General features: G+C 41.6%; 1 protein-coding gene across 3 annotated transcripts in view; it reads right to left on the bottom strand.

Annotated features, from left to right (window-relative positions):
• UBE2N (ubiquitin conjugating enzyme E2 N) overlaps nucleotides 1-20125 on the bottom strand; it is a 102505-nt gene extending 82380 nt beyond the window's left edge. For 2 of the 3 annotated variants that reach the window (XM_085653199.1, XM_085653201.1), the window contains exon 1: nucleotides 20064-20125. In XM_085653199.1, coding sequence (XP_085509325.1) covers nucleotides 20064-20093 — 30 coding nt within the window. In that variant the 5' untranslated portion in view covers nucleotides 20094-20125. Of the gene's footprint in view, nucleotides 1-19767; nucleotides 19837-20063 lie in introns of those variants that run through there. The other variant, XM_085653200.1, reaches the window with a different exon arrangement.
• Between the last annotated feature and the right edge of the window lie 3864 nt (nucleotides 20126-23989).

Raw genomic sequence — 23989 nt, 5'->3', positions numbered from 1 at the left:
TTAAAACAACGCCGTGTTCAAACTTATTTAAGCATCCTAATTGGTTATTAAATAATTCCGGGTATTTCACATGCCAGTTTGATCTTGCAGTATCTTGTGTCAACAAAACTTCGTCAGAGTGATTGGGATCCAGTATGATTCCCAAATTCCTTTATTCTCTCCATCCCAACAAAGCTCTGCCTTGTTCCACTACATACACCTTACTATGTGTGCGTCTGTCTTTGTAAAGTAAATGACACAAAGTACCCCAAAAGCGGTAATTTTGTGCCACAATACCCTTCAGGTTCAACGGCCGGTGGTGACAACTCACATTTGCCTGTGGTTTCCCATGTTCTTTTGTCAATTATAGCGTAAGGAGAACATGAATCTGCTCACAATGACACATTGACCTCGTTCATTGATAGAGTACACTTGGGTGGCTGATACCCATCTGATATTTTATTTACACTATCACCACAAATTACCATAACCTAAACGTCGTTGTCTTGTTCGCCATCAGAATATTCTTAGTCTTCATGCCCCTTCACTACATTTACAGAAAGTTTCCAAGCATCATTGCTACCAAACTTAAACATTCTGGAAAAATGACCCAGTTTTTTTGCTCCTGAAACAAGTGACTTTAGAAGCAGGGCATGTTTTGGCTTCAGTAGTGTGTCTGAAACATCCGCACCTTTAACTTGTGCGTCTGTTTTGATTAGCAAATGCTGTATCCACTAACGGTTTGAATCGAATCTGAGTTTTTATCTTATCAGCAAGTTTTTTAGTTTTATGAACCACATTTACATTCACTGAATGTCCCTTCCCTGCTCGTTGCTAAGCTCCTTAACATAACAAGAGGTGTTCTCTACCCTCCTTGCAATGTCAATAGTTTTTTGCAAGGACAGATCCTTCAACTCAAGCAATCTTTCTTGAATTTTAACATTGTTAGTACGGTTGATGAACTGATCACTAATTATTTCTTCATGCAAGTCTCTAAATTTGCATGTGGCAGTCTATGTTCTTAAAACTGCTACGTACTATTCTACACTTTTACCCACTAACTGTGTCCTAGAGGAAAACTTGTCTTTCCACAACTATACTGTTTTTTTTACCATAATTGTCTAACGCGTCTCAGGCTTCAAGATGCTCATCAATTATTACTTCATCAGAACTTGTTTCATCTACTTCCTTCTCCTTCCTGGTTGGTGGATGTGGCAGGTTTAGGTAGAGTTTTTAACATTTTCCTGCCTTCAACACCTAAATTATGTTTTAGCAATGCAAGTTTTTGAGATGCTACAAACGTTTCACCCCCTATTGCTTCAAGATAGGTTTCAAAAGATTAACGCCAATCCTCCCACACCATGGCTGGAATCCCTGGTCCTTGTAAAAATGTAGGTGATGCAAGCACAGATGTGGCTTCTATAATGGAATTCAAAGTATAAAGTGTTGATGTAAAAATACTGTGTAAAACTAGATATTTAACGGTATACGGACACAAACACCTCCCACCAGTAATGAAATTTGTTCCACAGCTCTATCAAAGATTTGACAACACTCTACATTTAAAACAACCAACGAGTCCTGATTGACTACATTCTCCCAGCTTGGCAAAACAAGAAATTAAAACAGAAGTCGTCACCGTTGACCAACAAAATCTTGCCAAGTCACAGCTTTACTAATCTTTGTTCCAGCTGGTTCTGCAATTATATCCTTGTGTTGGACTCACCTTCTTAGTACATACACAATCACAGCGTGTTGCGCTTTACCAATAATTCATATAATCCGGGGAGAGGAGTTCTTAGCAAGGGCGTGCAACATCCTGTGATTCTGGGCAAATCACTTAGTCTCCCCGGGCCTAAAAAATGAATGTGTCCTCATGTAACGCAAATGGTACTAGTGTAAAGCGCTCTGATACCCAATACCTTTGGGTCAAGTTCGCACTATATAAAACTCCGTAACAATCCACCAACAGCAATGCAGAAGTCTCTGTACTTCTGCCAAAACGCCTGTCCGTGCTTCTTGCTTGGCACTGTTGCTGTCGCTGTGGTCGCAATTACTCGTTTCCTGGCAACAGATATCTATGTGCTTCATGTTGAACACACTCCTACATCACAACAGAGGTCATGCAAATCGAAGTCAGGCAACATGAATCATCCCTACGCCGATTTGTCACTGCATTCCTTTATGCACGGCACGCACGTCAAAGACCAAGGTACCGAGGTAACCAGTCGTAATGCAGCCAACGAGGCTCAGGCTCGGTCACAAAGTCAACTCGAGCCAAGCCGTCGGGCGCACACCTCCTGCACCATTCAAATGTAAATGCGGAAGCCTCGCAACCGAGGTAGGCATGAGTTATTGAGCGCGCACCTCTGCACCCTCCAACTGTCACACGAAGGCCTGAAAGATCTTTCACTTGGCCTTACCTCCACTGAAAGACGTAGTTCAGACCAACAGCAGATAGTCGACTCCTTTCTCCACTCAGTTTAGAGTGTCTTCACAAACGAAAACCACACCCCAGGGGTTGTCAGCATCATAAAAAATTCCGATTTTGTTTCCAATTTCTTCTTGCACGCAGGGCAGCACCATCAAAGGCATCCCATCCTCGTCGCCACTTTTAAAGTCCACAAGAGTCCAGGTATAAGTAAGAAGAGGTTTATTAGCAGGTACAACAACCACCCCCAAGGCATAGAGGTCCTTCTTTCTCAGCAACTGCTTGCTCTGTCCCCTGGATTCCACACTCCAGAATCCAGTGGAGATAGCAACCAGATGCTGGGGTAGCTAAGATACCACGGCTATGACACTAAGATGCACTTGCCAGAATATCAAGATACAACACATGGCCTCAAGAAAGGGGTAGAAGAGCTTTGCACTACTAGTAACGTTGTCACGTGGAGTCTCAAAGACGTGGAAAATCGCGCATGAAGAAACAACTTTTGTTTAGTTGGATTTCCAGAAGGAATTAAGGTACCAACAATGGTGCATTCCTGGCAACTTGGTTGAGAAACATGCTCACCGCTGACCAATTTTCCACTTGTTTTGTAATAGGAAGATCGCACAGAGTCCTGGGCGGTAGGCCGCCCCTGGGAGCCCCAACCCAGCCCATCATAGCAAAGTTCCTCAACTTACTGGATTGAGGCATGATCCTCCGAGAACAACAGCGCAAAGGGAAAGTGCACTACAACAACTCGAAAATCATGGTATTGCCTGAGTATACTCGGGAGGTGCAACGACAACGCCGAACATTCGATTCGGTTAAAGCAAAACTGAGAACCCTCCAATTGTAATACGTGTAGATGCTCCCGGCAAAGTTAAGTTCTAGCATGGCAAACCCATTTCCTTTCAATCCCCCAGAGAAAGCCTGGGCTGGGCTAGAGGAGCAGCCCAGACTCCCATACCATGTAGGCCAAAAGTCTGGGATCTGTGACTAGTGATTTGGGGGTCACTAGTCCTCACCTCAAGGGTTGTTGATACTGGTATTTTTCCAGAACGCACAGGACATATTCCCAACTAGACTATGTGTTTGCCCCAGAGGGTAAGGTAGGAGAGATACTTCAGTAAGAGCACCTGACCCGGAGATTGTTAAATCATTCCCCTCTCCTCGTTAGACTGGGACCCAGAACTAGACCTGACTGTGTTGTGGAGGTCGATTGCTTGGGACCGGCAGGACAATAAGGTGGACCTAGTGTCCCCCCACGTTTTCCTGTCCCTAGATGCAGAAAAAGCATTTGACGCAGTCCACTGGCCATTTCTGGAACACACACTGCTGAAGTTTGGCTTTGGGCCCAAATTCAGGTTCGTGACTCAGTTGCAGCTGTGAAAGAAAAAACGAAATACTGTCCTCAGAATTTGCAATTAGAAGAGGGACGCGCCAGGGATGCCCTCTCTCCCCCCTCCTTTTTGCCCGGATTGTGGAATATTTGTCCTGTAAGATGCATACTCACCCTTGTTTCAAAGGCTTTCAAACCGCCCCCACTGGCATGGTAGAGGAAATGATTTCCCTCTAAAAGGATGATATTCTTCTACACCCGGAGTCTGCACTCACAATCCCACTTGTCTTCCAGACACGAACGGGGTATAAAATCAACTGGGATAAATCACTGATATTTCCCCAGGGCCAACCAGGGACATGCCATGGTTGCCAGAAAAACTACAGTGGCATCCGACGGATTTAAGTATCTTGGGATATTCATGACGCCGAATAGAGAAATGTGCCACACTTATAATACAGGGAGGGTATATCCAACTTCCAGAAAGATGCTGAGCAATGGAGGGATCTCCCTCTCTCGCTGCTGGGGAGGGCTGCCTACCACAGTTATTATACGCCCTACAAAATACATACTACTCACTCCCTGGGACCACATTCACCGGTGTAAATGGCGACACAAGGCATTTACTAATGAAGGGCGGACACCTCAGAATAGCCCTTAAGACCTTAAAACATAATCAATATAATGGTGGGATTGCCCTCCCCGAAACTGAAACCTATTTTTGGGTAGCACATCTAATCCCCATCAATGACTGGACTCATGCATCACAAGATCACCCTATGAATCGGCTGGAAAGGGCCATCCTGGAGCACTCTTGCACTTGCATTACTTATATGGCGACAAGGGTGCCAGGAGATAGTTTCCTGAAACACAGGAGACCCTGGAAGCCTGGGACAGATCATCAGGAACAAGTGGCTGGCTGGCAAATTACCAGGGCAACACCGCTGTGGAGGGGTTCATCGCTTAAAGAAATAAGCAAAAAGAGTTAGAGTCGTGAGACTCGACTGGGATCTCAACAGTTGGAGATGTTTTGGAACAAGGAAAGTTCAAATCCCAAGCAACTTTCCGCACAGAATATAATCTGCACCAGTCCCAATTTTGTAAATATGCTCAATTGAGACATGCATGGTACCCAGAGGGCCTGGTGGGCTCGGAGATACCCGAGTAGGCACCATTGGAATGGGGACTATTACAAGAAGAGCTGATCAGGTGAGCTGTGTCACGAACATACAGAACGTTGAGCAATAACATGCCTGACAAATTGGTTCCCCTCCAGGGGAGATGGGAGCGATACATAGGAGAATTTGAGGACACTGACTGGGAGGCCACCATGATGCACCCCAGGGAGGTGGCCATTAAAATCCTGACACCTGATCCAGTATACAAATTGTACACAGGGTTTATTATGACGGATGCAGGTTACACACCATGGGAAGGGTGGCTGCCACATGTCCTACGCTGACATGCAGCTAGGGGTGGATTTTTTTAATACACTACATGAGGGTACTCCCATGTTCAGGCTTACTGGTGCGAGATCCTCAAACTAAGCACTATCCTCGAGGTTACCCTCCGCCTGGACCCCAGATAAATGAAATATTAGGCATTCCAAGCGACGTTTGCGTTCACTACCCTGGACCTAGTTGTCGCTATGCGCGTTATAGCCAGAGATTGGAGAGCAGCAGATATAATCCACTACCTAGGAATGGAAGAGAGGTATGGACCTCTATATAGCTGCAAAAGGTTGACTTACCACAGATATTCTTCACGGTGTGGGGGTCACTGTATAGACTAATATGGCTTGGGACTGAGACTGGATAGAAGGGCTTCCAGCAAGCATGGATCCCTACATGACTTACAAATGCTAGGGCCTGTGGATTTATGTTTGGGACATTCCAAGTATGGCCAAACTGGTCCTTTAATTTCTCATGTTGTACTTTGTTCCAACTATGCTGTCTTTCTCCAACAGGTTTACCATTGCTTGAACAAGTGTACAAAACAAATGTCCTCCTTGTATTTGTGGTTACTGTTTCGCAACACCCGACGGGTGTTATTGAAAATGAAATTTAAAAAAAATGACATCACAATCTAAATGCCAAACTAGAATGGACCTACTCCTGTTGCACTTGTCATCCTGCACAATATTGTCTTTTCCATCGTAATGTGTGCTCTTCCTTAATGAATCCAATACATAGCTGGTCATGTTCTTAAGTACAACTGAAAAGTTGACTTTGTTCCACACTCTTACTCTTCCTTTACATGCACTAGAAATGATAAAGAGGATAAACCTTATTCTCACAGGCTGTTTTTTTTTTTGTAAACCATACCCAGACACCACAATTTACTCCAAGTTTCCGTCTTTCCTTCTGCTCAGGTGCTATTTGTTTACTGTAAAGTGTTTCTCGCATCAACCTCACCATTTAACTTCTGTGAATCAATATGTTTCCTTCCCATCCATTCTCTGTTCATACTGGTTTTGGAAACCCTATCCCTTAGCAAGGTAAAATGTGACATACAGGTGTAAATATGAAGAGTTAGAATGGACCACAACAACATTTTTTAAAGTAGACTTCCAACCACTTATATCCACTAAATTCAACTACATTTGATGTTTTTTGATTTACCCTCTCCACCAAGTCATTACTCCTAGTGTGAAACAGTGATGTTCTGACATGATTAATCCCCATGGAGTGTAAAAAGTCTTATTTCGCCTGAGACCAACAGAATGCAGGGGTCAGTCACGAGAGAATTGGTATAAAACTCCCTTATGAATACTTCATGCAATAATTCAATTACACTAAGAGTACACACATTCTCTACAAACTTGATCTCTGCCCACTCGAATGTGTAGTCAATCATGACCAAAACATGTTTTGTAATTTCCACAAACATACCAAATGGGCCGCAAATATCAACCAAGATCTTGAAGAAATTAAAGTTGCATCCACATTCAACAGGAGACGGCAGGGTAATCTGGGATTTGTTGCCGACTATGCAGGCATCACACTCCCGCACAAACCTCTTAGTGGCTTTGTGAACATTTAACCATCTAAAACCCACCCCGATTCGGAGTTCTCCCTTATGCCCATGTGACCCTCATATGTCAAAGATGGCACCCCCAATCACATAGTAACAGGAACCACCAATAAACCACAACAGATTACTCTTTGATCACATGACAACTTACTTCTAATGCAACCAAGAAGCACCTAGTCCGAAGACAAAACCTTAATAGGTGGTCACGCCTCAAATATATATTTTCTGACTTGTGATACATTGTATCCAATTCATGCACTTCCAATGCACCTGCAATTAGATCTACAATGCACATCACTAATATTATCCTCATCCTCCACGACATTTGGACCCTCTTGAATTGTAGTGTGGATAAGTTATCAGCTGTGGTGTTTTTTGAATCCAGAACATACTCTAGCTTGTAAGCAAACTCTTGCAGGCGATGCTATACCACAGACTGCAAAATGGTAACACCCCCCCCCCCCCCCTTACAGGTAGAAAATAGGTTGAACAAAAGTTTGTGATTAGTGCGCAAGATGAAATTTGTACGTCACACAGTTTTTAAAATACATGACACCCACCACAAAGCCAGAACTTCTTTATCAACGGTGGAATAAGTAGCTTAAGCTCCACTCAATGCCCTGGAACCACAGGCACCAATCTATTTTTTGCCACATGACTTTCTTTGCATCAAAACCGCTCCTGAACCATCATCACTAATATCAGTCACAGTCACTAGTATTTCCAGAATCAAACAATCAACAGTTTTGTAGAAACTATGTCCTGCCTAATTAATCAAAATGTCTCTTCACACTATCCCACACATACCTTTCATTCTTTTTCAATAGTTTACACAAAGGTATTATCTGCAGAATATGGAGTAATGCTCCACCAAGCCCAAGTAAGACGGCAAATGAGATAGGTCTACATTAAAGGGAGCTTCTTCAATGGCTTTTAGTGCTCTACACTTTTGTTCTGATGGAGCCGGGTTTTTTCGTAAAATAAAACCTGCTTGGATTGAACCCTCATTAACATTTACTAAATATGTGCAGAGGGGAAAATTAATGAAAGAGATTAACATGAGTAAAATACTTATGTGCAAGTGCGAAACTAAATTGACAAGTAGGCCGCAAAACTTGTTTATGGCTAATGATGCACGTTATTAATATTGGCTGAAAATAAAATAATTCATCCAACATGGGTTGCGCAGGGATGGATGCAGCATTGGGTTGGTGCGTAAAGAAGATATGTTCATTAAATAATAAATGTTTGTGTTTCATTCTTTAGGAAAACAAAGCATGGGGTTTTGTTCTGCATGACGGGTTGAGGGTTAACACGAAGAGAAAAATCGGAGAAAAAGATTTTAAAATTTGAAGTGCGAGCAGAAGAGAAAGAGCCTGAATGTAACCTCCAGAGACTCACGAACGTGCCAAAATTCAGAACAAAAAGGACATTACTATGAATGAAGAGAAACTTCCTCTGCATAAAGATGCATAGTGGAAGAATGATATACAATGTTTTAACATGTTAGAATAGAGGAAATGTGGATAATGAAATGAAGAATATTTCCTGGGTTACGTGGTTGATGTCATAGCCCGTTTGTAAAATAATGGCCTTTAGAAAAATGTGTATGTGTAGACAGTGGAGTGACCATACACCCCCCTCCTAGCCAATCACATCACTAGTAGAGCCCGAGTTTGATTCTTTTATGGGATGGTGTTTTGGGTTTGAAAGTTTAATTGAGGTGCCTGGAGGGAAAGGTTTAGGACAGACTTTTCCGCAACTGTTGGGGTGAGATCGTTGCATGTGGTCGGTTTGCTGTTTCTTCTCGCATTCCTGAATTCAATCTTTACCTTTCAAATCTACTTGAAAGGCCTATGCCGTTGCCCTGGCCAGGTGACAGGGTTTCCTAATTGGTTTAGTATTAGCCTGATATCTAAGTTTGCATAATCTTTGCAAATTTATTTTCTCTCTGAAACTTTTGTCTCTTAATCTATCCACTCAAAGTATTGTCATGGATTATGAATTTGACATTTTCTTTTCTAATATTGTTTACTTGGTGACGATCCATGATTGAATCTGTATTTCTTGTATGTACTGAGATTTCATTCACATTTTTATTTAGATAATTATTATAAAATTTACAAACGAGTGTCTTTATTATATTTTACTTATGATTGTTAATTTGTCTACCCTGTCTGATTACAAAGATATAATCGCCATATTTGGTAAATTAGAGAGACATAAATAGGGAACGGTAAGTTTGGTTTAGTCATAGAATTACATCTAACCCAACGTAAAAGGGCTTGTTGGTTACTGGAATTTGGGTATAGGCTTTAGAATTTGTTTAGTCCCTGAGCGCTGGATCAGTTCAATTCCATTCTTGGCCATATAATGTCCTAAATAATAAATCCCACCTTGTACAACTTTATATTTGTCTTTTCAAATGGTTAATCCGCCATCTCTCAAGAATTTAAGGTTTTGAATAACCTCATTATGTTGGATCAGAACTTCAATATACAACAGAATATCATCCTGGAAACACGATTCCTTCTACATCCTTGACCAACACATTCATGGAACGCTGAAATACAGAGGACGTCAATGCCAGCTAGAAAGGCATGCACCTATAGAGATAAACAACCCCTGGAGTCACAATAGATGCAAGATGCTTCGAGTCATGCTACAACTCTACTTGAAGATAGGCAGCGGACATATCCAATGAAGTAAAAATGTGTATGTGCTGTAGAATAACCACACACAGCAGTCCAGGACTGGGTCAATTTGAAGCATGGACCACTGGCTAGTACCAGAATAGCTCATCACCACTGAAAAGATGTATTCTGATGTGTAAGGGTAATTCATTTAACAGTTAGCAGCCAACCAGCCAGTGTGCCAATGAAGCAGCAAATGACAATTTATAGAATACCCCAAATATCACCTTCAAACTAAAGAACTTAAAAACCCCCCATCATACAATGGAACAAAGCACCTCCCCATCACAACCCTACAATCCCTGTACATATGTAGTGCTAGAGGCACTCTTATGGTCTGACACCCAGTGATTAACTTTGACTACCATTATTTTAATTGACTTTAGTGTGTTATTTTATCCTAGCCTGAATGTACGATGTCCTGCATATGCCGGTTTCTCTTAAAAGTTTTTCTTGTAATCTTGCTGTCTTTCAGTGGGAGCTGTCACGAAGTAGGACAGCCTTGCCAAGAACAGAACATGTGGGATGTGTATTTGAAAGCATGAGCGGGAGAGAGAGGTAGAATGTACTTTTTGGTCTTGAAGTGCAGTGTTGTTGGCAGTGACGCACACATGTGCTCGGTGTTGTATATTGAGAGATAAAGCATGTGATGCTATAGGACATTGAGAGATGGGAGTATGTGAATCTATAAGCAGTTGTGCACAATTGTGCATTGTGTTGTACATTGATGAGAATTCTGAAGTTCTTACTATTGGCTTTGACATGGCCTCATGCCATCTTGTTTTCTGACATCGACTTTGGCGGATGGTTGAATATTAGAATCACCCGTGGAACGACTTTGAATATAAACATAGTGGAAGTTTTGAGAACTTTATTAGTAGGGACACGTATTTTGTAACTGTTAAAAGTCGTTTCAATAACGAATTTAGCAATGGCTACCCGAAATTTTGGGTTATATATAACAAATGATGTAAAATGAAGCCGGGCGCATTACGCTGCACAACTGCATTGCAGGCACATTTCGGACCCGTTTAAACTGGTTTATACTACAAACTAAATATTGGTAATTTTAACTCTGTGGTTATATATTGTATATAATATAAAACGAGGCCGGTCGCCTAATGCTGTACAATTGCATTACAGGCACATCAGCCATTTATATGCTTTATCTTCCGAGTCGGACTTGTAGTTCTCTCAATAGGTAAGATGATGCTTTCTTTATTGGGTATACGTATGGGCTGAAAGAGCTGAGATAGGTATATGGGGTTGTATCAGTATGATCAAAGGATTGGAGATTCATGCCATGATGGGTCCGATGAAAGTGTGACGCTATTTATCTTTTCTCACGAAAAGTTTGAACTCCTGTACAAATAATGTTCCTACGGCCCTGGCAAGCTTACTATCGTTTGTATCTTTCTTTTTTGATATCCTGCAGGCATAACTAGACCTATTTAGGTCTTTGCCTGCTGTTATTTTTGAGGGAAAGCGGCAGGCCACGGTGATTGATCAGTGGAGTACACTAGATGACCACATATGCTCATTTTGGTCAAAAATTGGAAACATCAAATAGACTTGGAATGTGCAACATTGCTGTAATTTATGTCGGTTTTGGTGCTAAACTCGTAAAGTGATAAATGATGGGATTTAGATCATTGGTTTCATTCCAGTAGAGAACATGGGGAATGTTTCCAAAAATGTGTTGATGCTGGCTCTTTTGCTTTAATAATGGGGATACAATGTATAAATGTTGCTTCTCCTGAAATGAATTGAGTTGAACGTATGGACAGCAACACAATGGTTACATAGTGGGTCAGAAATCAGTAACTATTAGTGACAATGTTAAGTAGGAATGGGGCTTTTTGAAAACGATAAAAAGACAACAAAAATTAATGCTGTCAAAATTCTCATAACAAATTGTAATTTTCTGTGAGGTCTTAAGGTTAAAATTGAGAGCCTTGTTAAAATTTCTATAGGCAAATCAGGCTCTGCTGTTTTTATGCTATGGTATTAATTGTATGTATTTTAATAAATTACATGTTTAGCAATATGTATTTCATTATAGTGTATTATAGTAAGTAGTGATTTTTAAATGTTTAACAGCCCTGATGAAGTTCTTGGTATAGAATGAAACGCGTTGGCTGTTTGGCCGTTTGCTGTACAATTGTCAACATAATAAAGAAGAATAAAGAATTTTTGATTTTTCTCAACACTGGACGGACATTCGTATATTTACTTCTCTATGGACTCTTTTGTAAGGTGGTGCAACCTACAGTTGATACAAGTCATCTTGTTTTCTGACTCTGCCTTGCTTCAGCTTTTTCGGCATGCACAGCAGCGCTTGCAAGTTGTTTGGGTTAATCACGTTCAAGGATTGTTTTCATGAGAGATGGTTTGTGTAATGTTCCTTGAAGGCTTTTGTGAGCTTCATCAAGATAAAGGCTGGAACATGCGAGATTTGGAGAAGGGAAGTGAGAACTCCTTCCTGCCATGGGAGTGCTTGCTTGGAACCTGGCCAGTTCTGGTCAGATTGCTCTGGCGCGGGGGAAGTCTTTCCCGAACCTTCGAGTGTTTTGAGATTATAAAGCGGAGGGTTGTTGACTTAGAAACCTGGAGTTTGGAATCCGAACAGGGACGGACGAATCTACTTCAGAGCTGAGGCTCTCAACCACGGCTGTTTAACTTCCCCAGTCAGGAATGGGCTGAGATGCAGCGTTTGCACCAGGTGAAGTACTGAGTTTTGATTATGGCCAGTGGCTTTGATCATTTGGGGAGTTTTCTTTGGGATGTGTGAGTGAGTCAAGGTGCACGTCCAAAGTACTCATTTGATGTATATATAGCTTTCTGATCTCTTGCAGGACGTCCCAGTATATTTGCTTAAGTCTTACCTCATTATTTGCTGCTTGTTTATTAATCAGTATTATTCATGCATTTAGATTATTGTATATATTTACATATATTTGAATGTTGTGCATTTGGCATCTGGGAAAGCCTTTTTTGTTAGAGAGCATTGTGTAAAATAAAACCCCAAGCCTTACTCTAAAAGAGATTGTCCTTGCATTTTGTAAAATAAAACCCTTTTCTAAAGGTGTTGTTTGTTTTGTGTTAAAGTCTTTTGCTTCGCCAAGTGTTGAGCCATCGTGTGAGAGCGGTATTATCTGAAAGGCGTAAGCAAGACAACATATAAAGTAGTTGCTTTACAAACACTGCTTTGAATTGTTCCCGGTTTTTTTTTTATATGACACTTTAAATGTCAACTTCTAAACTGTGCTTAACTGCTCCTCTTACACAATATGTTGAATTTTGCACGAGTGCCATTGCTTCAAGTTTTATCAAATCTTCCAGATCTGCTCAACTTTGTGGTCCATAAGAAAAATATACACATTTGATTTCTCACTGAAAGAATTAAGTACATCTTGTAATTACAGCTAGGGAATGCTCATTAGACTTCACCTGCATAATTTCCCCACATTATATGTTATGAGTTAAACTTTCCATGGCTCAGGTCCAATTTGTTGGGGTGTGGTTCTGCATCTTTTCCTGTAAAACACTTCTGGTCTTCATTTCTGTGTAAATCCAAAATGCATGTTCTCTTAGATTTATCAGTTACTGTGTGAAAAGTGGCATTTGTTTTTATTTGTAGAACATACAGGGTACTATTAGTCTCAGTGTAAGAAATTAGGCATTAAAAATGTGGTGGATGATGTTGAGGGATTTAAAGTCCAGTCAATAACGAATAGATCTCAAAACAGAAGACAATCGGTCACATTTTGAAATGCCTAATCTCTGTCCTGATTAAGGCAAATCAGAAATAAGTCCACGGTGTTGAAAGAAACTTCAGTCATGGACTGCCTCTCAAAACCTAAGGAGTCTGCAGGAAAAGGATCAATTGCTGTCTATCAGTTTCTTAATTATGAAATCCTGCAGCCAATGGAATGTTTTTACCATGGTCCTTCTTTCCTTAACTGATTCACATGATCATCATTTGAGTACTTTATCATGACAGAACTTCTCCACAATCAATGGAGGGACAGCTACAATAAAGTGGGATTCCTTTATAGCTTTACTTCCGGGCTGTTTTAATCAACCTATAAAATGGGCATGGCCTAAGAATCTAAACACAAATATTGTGAATTAAAAGTACTTGGAGAAAGGTTAACTTATCTTTTCCTAGATCCCTAGTGTGACAGAGGATGTCCAAAAAGCTGGAAGAGGTACAAGCTGAACATTGGTGAGTTCATGAGGAACCTGTCTGAGAGGATCGAAAGTTGGGTCCAGAGCTTTGAAGGTAACAAGTTTGACAGAGCCTCCCTACCTTGGTAGGGTAGGAAAGAAAGACCACACAGCTTTATACAGGGGTTTGAGAGCCCTGCATTATTATCACACGTTTCCCCTAGGATGGAGCTGAAGGGAGTATGCCTTTCTTAAGATGCTCGAGTTAATTTAAAGAGAAGACCAATTGTCCAATCAAATCAGTATTCGGATTGGTTAAGGAGGCTTAATCTACCCATGCTCACTATGGAACAGAGCAAGAACCAAAGGAAATGATGGACGGAGTGTTGAACATTGCAAGCACTCACCCCCAGTCAACTGATCTGGGTTTAATCCATCACCGTTCTTTAGCCCACTCTGCCACCCCAGTTCAGACATGGCCATATGCAAATCAGTCTGACCCTGTGCCTCATGGGAACAGTCCAGCCCGAACTGCCAAGCGAACATGGAACAGAAGCAGGAACCAGAAAGTGCAACGCCTTGTAAGGGAAATTAAACGCTGTTGGTACTTTAATGGGAGGGTAAGCAACTGGTCCCGACATTATAGAAAGAATTGGTTGAAGCATTGTGCATCCTCTTTTTAATACTATATTGGCAGGGAAAAAGATCATGGGCTTGTGGTATAAATGGTCACTCCAAAATGGAAGCCAGAGAGGGGACCTAGGCACTGAGTGTGAGACAAATCTGCTAAGGTATTTTCAGGAACTTTAGCCAGGAGATTGAATAGGTGTATATAGTGTAGAGTGTATGAATGCCAGAACAGGTTCATTCCAGGTAGGCACCTTTATGACTCATACACGATGATCAACCTGATCAAATGGACAGTTGCAAATGAGGGCCCGTCAGCAATGTGCACAGTAAATGCCAAGGCTTTCATCCTGCCCACATAATCCTCTTTGTGGCAAATCTTACAATGAGCTAAATTTGCAGTAAAATATCTGTCAGTATCTCAGGCTGCGTCAACAACCGCAAAGGTTAAGGACACCCAGCAGGCGCACCCTTTCACTGCTATCTACTGAGTTGCGGTATTTGAGGTGGGACACTAGAATCATAACTACTCTAGTGCAGGTACAGTGGATACTGTATCAAAATAGCCCTCTACACAAAATATTTCATAGTACAACAATCAGATATGACAGGAACCCTTGAATAGATGACGTTCTCAAATAGGTTGGCGTAATATCTTAGTATATTGTTAGTAAAACCAAGTCTGACGTTATGGTCTGGAACTCTTATTCCTCTACTCAGCTATACGAGTGAAGATATTTCAGCACACTAACTACAAAAGGATGTTACGAGAATGATAATCCACAACTTTAAGACTACCAATAGAGTAGACGTGCTACTATAAACTGCAATGCCCTCAGGAACAAACCATGCTTTGGGAGCATCAAGCGGAAACCACACAATAAAATGCCCTGTGGTCCCATTTTGGAAAAGAGTCAGGGGCCTCCTTTGCCCCTAAAGTAACATAGGATAAGTATTGAAATTCTCATGTTCTTTTGTGTTTCAACTAAGTGGTTCCAGAAAAGCATCCCCTCCCTCCTTTTCAGTGGAGGAAGATGCATTCGGAGGCATCATTTCTACATGAATGGCATTACAACACAAAATCAGTAGAGTGTCAGGTTCCTGGCACAGATTTCTCTGTTTCTTAACAATCATATACTGCTATTGTGACCCACTTCTGATATTGATGTAGGTGTTCAAACAGAGTGCTTGCCGGAAGGAAGAGGGGTAGATAATGGAGTTGTAGAGAGTGCAGCATAATGTCCATTACCCCTAGTAGTATACGAGGAGGCACTGTAAAGCACAGGTCAGGATGCGCATCCTCCTATGGCACATGCTGTGTCTAGCCCACTCCCAAGGTTACTTTCTACAGAACAGCGTTTAAAAACACATTCACTACACAGAAGAGATTAAGTAAATTAGAAAAACATACATATCCTTAAAGAACTTTATGGTGTCCCTCAAGGATCGTCGCTCAGCCCAACATTCTTCAAAGTCTACATGACACCCCTCACGTACATCAGAGCCCATAGCATCAACATAGTATCCTACGCCGATGAGACCGCTAATCCTCTCCCTTACCGACTCAATCAGCACTGCTAAAGCAAACTTCACCCACCTCATGCACAACATCACTGCTTGGATGAAAAACAACTGCCACCAATTCACAGACAACTGGAACCCTAATCTTCGGCAACAACCACTCCCCCGAGATGCCTCTCGTGGCACTCTGAACTTGGCCCATCCCTAAAAACCCTGCCAAGACCCTCGGAATCATCCTGGACGCAAACATCTCCATGAACAAACAGATCAATGACGTCTCCGCATCATGCTTCCACATTCTGCGAATGCTATGCAAGACTTTTGTTTGGATCCCACAAAACAGAAGACGGTCAACCAGGCTCTTCTCACAAGCAGACTGGATTACAGAAATGCCTTCTACATCAGAATTTCAGCACATGTCCTACGTCTACTCCAAACCACCCACAATGCCACTGCCAGACTCATCCTAAACATCCAGCAAAAATAACCACATCTCTCCACAACTCAAAAATCTCCACTGGCTCCCAGTCCGGGAAAGATGCAAGTACAAGGTAATCACCTACAAAGCTCTCCACAACACCGGTCCAGCTTACCTCAACCACCGCCTCAAATTCTACCACCAAACCAGACACCTTTGATCTGCCTCTCTGGCAAGAGCATACCTCCCTTGCATCAAGAAGCCCAGAAGTGGAGGACGCTCCTTCTCACAGCCAAGACCTGGAACGGTCTCCCAAAACCCCTCAGAAATTCCCATTCCCTCATAGACTTCCGAAGAAACCTCTAGACACGGCTCTTCCATATGAAACAGCATAATCTCCAGCCACATCAGGCCTGCCCTTCTCAGCACCGAGATATCCTCATGGGTGATTAGCCATGCTGATTGATTGATTGTTAACTGCTCGATTAGTTCAAATTAGAGCAAAAAGCTAAAATTGAAACCCACCCATGCCGCCCCCCTCCCCAGCCGTCCCTTCAGCTTTAAAACCCCATTTCCGATAAGTCAATCTTGTGTTGCAAAGTCCATTTTGCCTTTAATCCGGGAGTTTAATTCATTTTGCGACAATATTCAAATCAAAACACTTGGGAGTGACGGGCTACCTCTTCTTTGCCCATGGATGTTATGCCAGCACCTTATTGGCCCATTAATCAGTCTCTGAAATGCAAGAGCTTGTGGAAAGTCATTTATACACTTGCATCTAAGGCCTGTCTGATCTGGTTAATAAATTGCCGCTCTTCCGAGGTAGTGGGTTTTTGTTTCCGAAAAGCACCAATCTGGTGCCTCCTTGCACGTTCTGATGCAGAGGTCTCTAAGAATGGGGCGGAGCTGCATTTGTCCTTCGCTGGTCAATTTGTGGCAGCAACAAAATAGGTGGAGCTCTACAAATTCACACAACATCGTACAACTGCCTCCTAGAGCCTGATGTCTAGCAATGTGAAGCGGTCTCTCAAAAATGTCCACGCATGGATTTAAAGATACAGGATTGCCTCTAGAGCATGCACCCTGCCTACATGTGCACTGCTATAGAAACACTAGGGCAGCTAACCCCTAGTAATTCTTCCCCAGACACCAAAGGTGACCCTGGTGGAAAGTGTCCTATCTCGAGGATAGATCCCCTCAAGATTCTGAACACTGAAAAAGACAATCTTGTCACGATGGCTTCGAACCCAAATCTTTATTTTTTAGGTCACCTGCACTAACTTGGGAGACTCTTGTTTGCCAAGGAACTGCTGTAAAGAATATTTCAACAGACGAGACATGAGCCACTTACCCACAGGAACTAAATACAGACAATTGCTTACAAAGGGCATGTCCTGATAATTGACATGCGGCAAAAAGTTCAATGTCGTTAAAACTGGGACAGCCTTTGGAATTCAGTTTAGACAGCCCTAGGACCAGCTGATTCATTTCGTTAATCATCGTTTTCAAAAGTGTAAATATATTTTTAGCTCAGGCAGAATATTAACTTACGTAGTGCTAATTCATGGTGTTACAATGCCTATAGGCTCCTCATCTATAATGAGCAACTAGATAAAAACCTTTACTGTCCAGTCTCACCACCACCAAAACAATCAAGACACATATAGGATGTTTTTACACTTAAAACAATGCATCATTTTTCAGCGCATTGAACAGCAGTGATGAAACGACTGTTATTCAATTAAGAATTGCCAAGTAACCACTGACTCCATCACGGAAAAAAAACACACCAAGTGAGTAATGAGACGTTATTATAATGACTGAGTGGTGATCTCAACAAAAAAAGTCTAGGACCATCTCAGAATCACTATTCCTGGATATATCGGTTCTTTGGCGATGGGCAGTAGATAGTGGGTAGTTAGATTCCTAATTGATGCTTGGGCAAAGTCTGCGTCGGACCAATGGACTCTTTAGGGAGTAGGGCTACATGACAAAAAAAACAGCCCTCCTCCAAGTTCAGGGGGTACATTTTCTGTTTTCCAAGAATATTGTGGCAAATTTTAACTGGTATACATTTTCTTCTGATAAAGGAGGAGATTTTACAAGTCCCCACAAGGGATAAAAGCTTGAGTGTTTATCTGGAAAAAGAATGTGTCCTAAAAGACCACTTAAGCCATGTATGTATCCACCCTCACAAAAATATCTACCAAATCCAGAGAATATTCAACCAAACTGGACATCATATAAAAAGTCATAAGGCTAGACGTATTGGAATATTAGTCAATGGCCTTCCAAATGTCTGTTCCGTTTCATTAGGCTGTGAAGGTGAAACGCAGGACGCTGTTAACAGTTGCATCAGGAGTCGGTCCAGTTATAGCTGCCCTTAGAGACTAAGTTCCTCAAGCACGTCCAAGTTTTGTGAAGTGCTTAATGTAAGTTTTTGTTCGGAGACTAAAATAGATCGCCGCAAAAAGTATCCTTGTCTTAGCTGCGAAGAGCAGCAACACAAAGCAGTGATACGTGCAAACCCAAGAAAATGCGGGCCGTCTTCAGATAATCGGTTCACAAAATTCAAGAAAGGACAGGGAAATGTAAAAGCCACTGCTCAAAAGTAGACATTGAAGGTGTGTAAATTCTATGATTCAAAACACAACAGTGTTCGCTTTATATTCGTGCATGTGTTAGTAACGGGGGGTGGGGGGGTGGTAGGGGAGAGAGAGAGAGGTTTGTCCTCTAGTCTACACAGTTACCATCTTCACGAAAAGTAACAGACCGGCCTACCAAAAACGATCACATCCAAACTGGTAAAAATGACAAAAAAAGCAACAAAGTGCAAGGCCGATACCGTCAGTGCGAAATATGATAGTAGTACTTGGAGGTCTGGAGCATAAGCTGTCTCACATAACCTAAAGACGGAGGCACGTGGAAGATGATCCACGCAAAAATTAGTGGCGCCTGCAGAACATACGTATAGGTCATCATCCGAGTATATCTCGGAACACTTTTCGGTTGTTAGAAATTTCTTGTATCGAGTAGCAGTGTGTTCCGGTCTTCGCTGTCGGGCCACGAAGGAAGAAGCTCTGCATGCGATAAGTCCAGCAAGAACACTCGTTTCCGGATGCACCAAACATCTGGTTCGATAAAGATGCACATGCGAAACAGTCTTTTAACAAGGGTGCTGCTCGCATAAGAAGTCAGCGCTGACACCCCTGAAACGGACTCGGCGGCCCGTCAAGAACGGTGCTTCCCCATGTGTGGGTGCTACATCTGAGAAACTACTAGGTCGACCCCTGCTGTAATGTATATGCGAACACTGTGGAAGCACCCCGCCCTTTCGCCCCGTGCGCGTTCCTCGGAGATGTCACTGTCAAAATGGCCTCGGAATGCCAAGCAGCGATAGGGCTATTTAGCACCGGCTTGCGCAGCCTTTTCTCCCTCGCAGAAATGTAACATCTTAAACAAGAGTTCTGCACCCCGGCCTCACTATTTCCTGCATTTGGAGTACTTCACTTTCGCCGCCGAAGTGAAGCACCCCGTTGGACCAAAAGTGAGGTCTCACCCTGCTTCTCTCGAGCCTCCCCACCGCGGACACCAGAGCACACAAAAGGCTCATACTGGTTTCAGCACCCCGACCTATGACCTCTTTCTCCCCTCATTCCCGAGCCCGGTTCCTCCGCCATGCTGCATTGGGGGTGGGGTATAACTCACCCAGTCCCCCCTCCTTCTTCCTTCTACTGGCCCTTCATGGGCGCTAGCAGCGGCCTAGAACTCACCCCCTGCAATGCTACGGCTGAGACAGTGCCAGGCCAATACACCCCCAACATGTTCACTTAGTGCCCGTGTGCCGCGCCTCACCTTGATGATCCTGCGGGGCAGCCCTGCCATCTTGTCTCAATACAGAACTCTGGCTCTGACTCTCTGCGCTGGCGCGCATAAGTGGAAGCTCAGCTTTGCCACTTCCGCTGAACGTCATCACTGACACCCACTTGTCCGGATATGCTGGGAAATGGAGTTCTGGGTAGTCTGCAGTATTTCATAAACAAAGGCAGACCTTCACCGGGTATCGTTAAAGAAATATTTGTCACTATGAGAGACAATTTACAGTTTAGGCTGAGCAGCAGTATTACAAGTATATAAGCATTAGCATGTGGCTGTTAAGTCTAACTGGGGCTTTTGCCTGATTTTGAAATGGCCGCCACAGTTGATGTTCTACAACACATAGAACTCCACGGTTTACTCGTATCGTGCAAGAGACCGCGACAAGGCAAAAACGCTTGTTTAGTAATTTTGCTGGACTGTGAGTGTTTGTGTTAAAGTACTATCCATGCACAAATATATTAAAAAATGTTCCTACTCATCCCAGATATTTTTATGCTACCCCGTATACCACAGCAGCTGAATACGAAACAGCTGAGCTGCCTTGCTATGTATTTAATGAAAAAAGTGGAATGTTCCGGCGTATATGCTAACGTTTATAAGAGGAAAGTGGGACATTTAAAAAAAAGAATAATGAAAATGTATTTCCCCCATTGAATTCTATTTAAACAGAAGCAATTTAGGATGGAAGACAGCCAAAATACAGCCATATTTGGCTTCAGAAATCGGGAGTCTCCTGCCCGAATCGGGCTTATTGGCATCTATATGTAGAGGTGGGCGAGCCAACAAATTATCAGGGAGCGCACAGCCAACGGTGTCTGTCTCTGGGCTCTAAGAGCGTGCACAAGTGGAGCCCTTAAAAGAGCTGGCTTCTAAATCATGTAACAAACAATCTGGAAATATGTTGTCTTTAAAATTAAAGCAAGTATTTATTTAACATAAATCGTTTCAGCTTAATTCATCAGATTATTTTTGTACAGCTCACAGCCTTGACTCACAAATTAGAAGGTACTCTTATAAGGGTTAAAGAAGAACAAAGATGCCCCATTTTAAATATTTGCCTACGATGAACAAAACTAGTGAAGAGGATATTAAGTAAATAGGATGTGGTGGCGCACTGCGTGTATGCGTACAAGGTGTAAACTAAACAAGTAGATATGGTGCTATACAGGAAGGGGAGACCCTTCAAACCCCTCAATGTGTGTAGGGCAAGCCCTACTACAAAATAGTACAAACAAAACCTGTGCACACATATATATAAAATCAATTAGATATTGTAACAGCGAAAACAAAATGGACCCAAATCTTCAATCATTATAGATGTTCTTTATTCCTTTCGAAAACATGACCAGCCGACACGTGTTTCGTCAGGGAAGGTCATCCCACGACTCTTCAGGGCTGAAGCTAATGGTTTAGAAACAAAACGACTCAAAACCGGAGATAGTTCCAACCCGGCTGGGTGCGTATATAGCACAGTAGAAAAAGACAAGCCAATTGAAGTATGAAGATAATCTAAGTCCTTACATGAAAGTATGGGGACAAATGGTCACCGTGTCACCGGACAAGTAATAAACAAAATGGTAATATCTCCCATATCATAAGGCAAGGTTATGAAAACCAAGGTATGCTTCAGTACAGGAATTCTAGAGTAGTTGAAGAAAGAGGTGAATCCGAGTGAGTGATCACCAATTCAAGGAGTAGAAATCAGCGAGCATCATGACAGTACCCATACAGTGTCCATACCGGTACTGTAATGATGCTCGCTGCTTAGTATTTTCATGCAGAAATAGAGGAGGTATACAACATTTTGCACTACCTGCTCCATCAATCCACCCTTTGGTGATTATATCACCACAATACCTACAATTTTGTAACTCTATAAAAAGAAATGAATTCAATTTTTTATTAGTTCACATTTCTGTTTCACCTATCTCTTCTTCTCTTGCTTTTCTATACATACTATCTTTCATTTCTTCTAATTCCACCTCTTCAAATTCTCTTTCTCGTCTTTTATTTTCTCTCTTCTTCTAAGTTTCTCTTTTGATGTTTTTCTGTATTTTCTTTGTTTTGCAACATAAACATCCTAGTCTCAGAATTAATACTACAAATATCACACATGTTAATGGAAATAGGATCTTACCTATAAATGTACTACTTAATTTTAATAGGAAATCTTTAATAAAGGGAAATTTCTTTCCAATCTTTTCCCAAACACCTTCAACCTCCAGTGGTGCAATTTCTTCATGCAAATCAGTTATATTTTTAATGTATGTCTTTAGATCTTGACTTTCGTCAGGAATGTAAGTACAACAATGTTGAACTTTCAGCATTCCACAAACTCCACCCTCTTTTGCCAAAATTATATCAAGGGCAAGTCGATTTTGCATTACCATGGCACGCATGGCAACCATTTCCGTATTTACTAATAAGAATCCTCCGGCGGTGCTTGTTGACAAGCGATCCACTACTGTGGATAATTTCCTAATTTTGTGTGCATTTAGAGATATTCCCACTGCTGGTATCAATGCTCCAAAAATGTCTCCTACAATTTCTGACCAAGATTCTCTTTTTCTACGTGTTAGTTGGCTACCTAACTCATGTACACCATCTCTTCCTCTTCCCACATGGAATATCTTTGGGAAAACAAGGCCTATATAACATGTGCCATACCAATGGTCTGGCAAACGGTAATATGCTTTATTCCCGCAGATAAAATATAATCCAGGAAAGACTGGATCATTTCCTCCTTTAAATCCCCATCCACCCATGATTCGATATGTATCATGGCAATCACTTGTGCCTACAAAAGAATTATCATATGCAGTTTGAGTCGTTCTAATACACAACTTTCCTTTCTGAGGCCAATCTAAAGCCATTGTTGGACTAGCTTCTCCCTTCAAATGCTTTTCTCTTTCAACATCCTAAACTGTCTTTTCTTCTTTTCCTTCCGGTATTTTCCTTAGCATCTTTAATCTCCTTTCTTCAACCATATCTAAGAAAATCCTTTCCTCCTTCTTTAAGCTGCAAGTTAGATTATTTCTAAATATGGACTCTAATGTTAGTTCTTTAGTTTCTAAGAAAAAATCACCTAACACCTTTGCAGGTTTCACTTTATTCAATTTGTTAACTACAGGTACTTGTAAAAATATGTTATCTATATCTGAAAAATAATATTCTAATTTCCCTATTTTGTAAAACAAACTTGCTATTACACTACATGTTATTCCATATGTTACTGGGAGGTGATGATAGGTCACTCCCTCAGACACAGATGCAGGTAACTGCATGCAGACATAGCAGTCCCTCACGTCCATCGTCTTTACATATTCGTATAATAATTTTGAAAATACATTGTTAGAGAACTCATTTATAGACCTGTCTTTATGTAAATAACTTCTATCTATTTTAGTCGGGTATACTTTCTGAATCTTTTCTACATTAGTTTTATTCTCACTATATCCTTCTATTGTTTCTAGTGTAACCTTAAATGAAACCATTAAAGCCAACGCACTCCATAGAAGCATTAGTAATCCTATACAACAACAACACCTTTTAAACCATCTTCTAAGAAATACACATTTAGTTTTTCTACTTTCTGTGTTTGCCATTTCGAAAAATGATCAGAATCTTTTGACTTAGCCTCTTCTACTTCACGACTAATTTTGTCTAACCCCAGGCTCTAAGCACCTACTTGGTTCTATCAGTTATGTCTCTTCCAGTAAATTATTGTCTCTCCATTTAGATCACTTTGGTCTTTTCAGTTTGGCATTTGATCATCTTTCACTTTTCTTTCATAATCTTGATACATAACTTCCTGAACATCCATCTCTTCTCCAATGTCGGACAAGATAACTCTCAGGATTTCCGATTCTTCGTCCTCCTCAACCACTTCTGGTACTGTCTCC

This window comes from Triturus cristatus, chromosome 4_1 (assembly GCF_964204655.1).
Source record: "Triturus cristatus chromosome 4_1, aTriCri1.1, whole genome shotgun sequence".
Lineage (NCBI taxonomy): Eukaryota > Metazoa > Chordata > Amphibia > Caudata > Salamandridae > Triturus > Triturus cristatus.
Note: the sequence above shows the minus strand (reverse complement) of the source record. Positions and strands in the feature narration are given on the sequence as shown.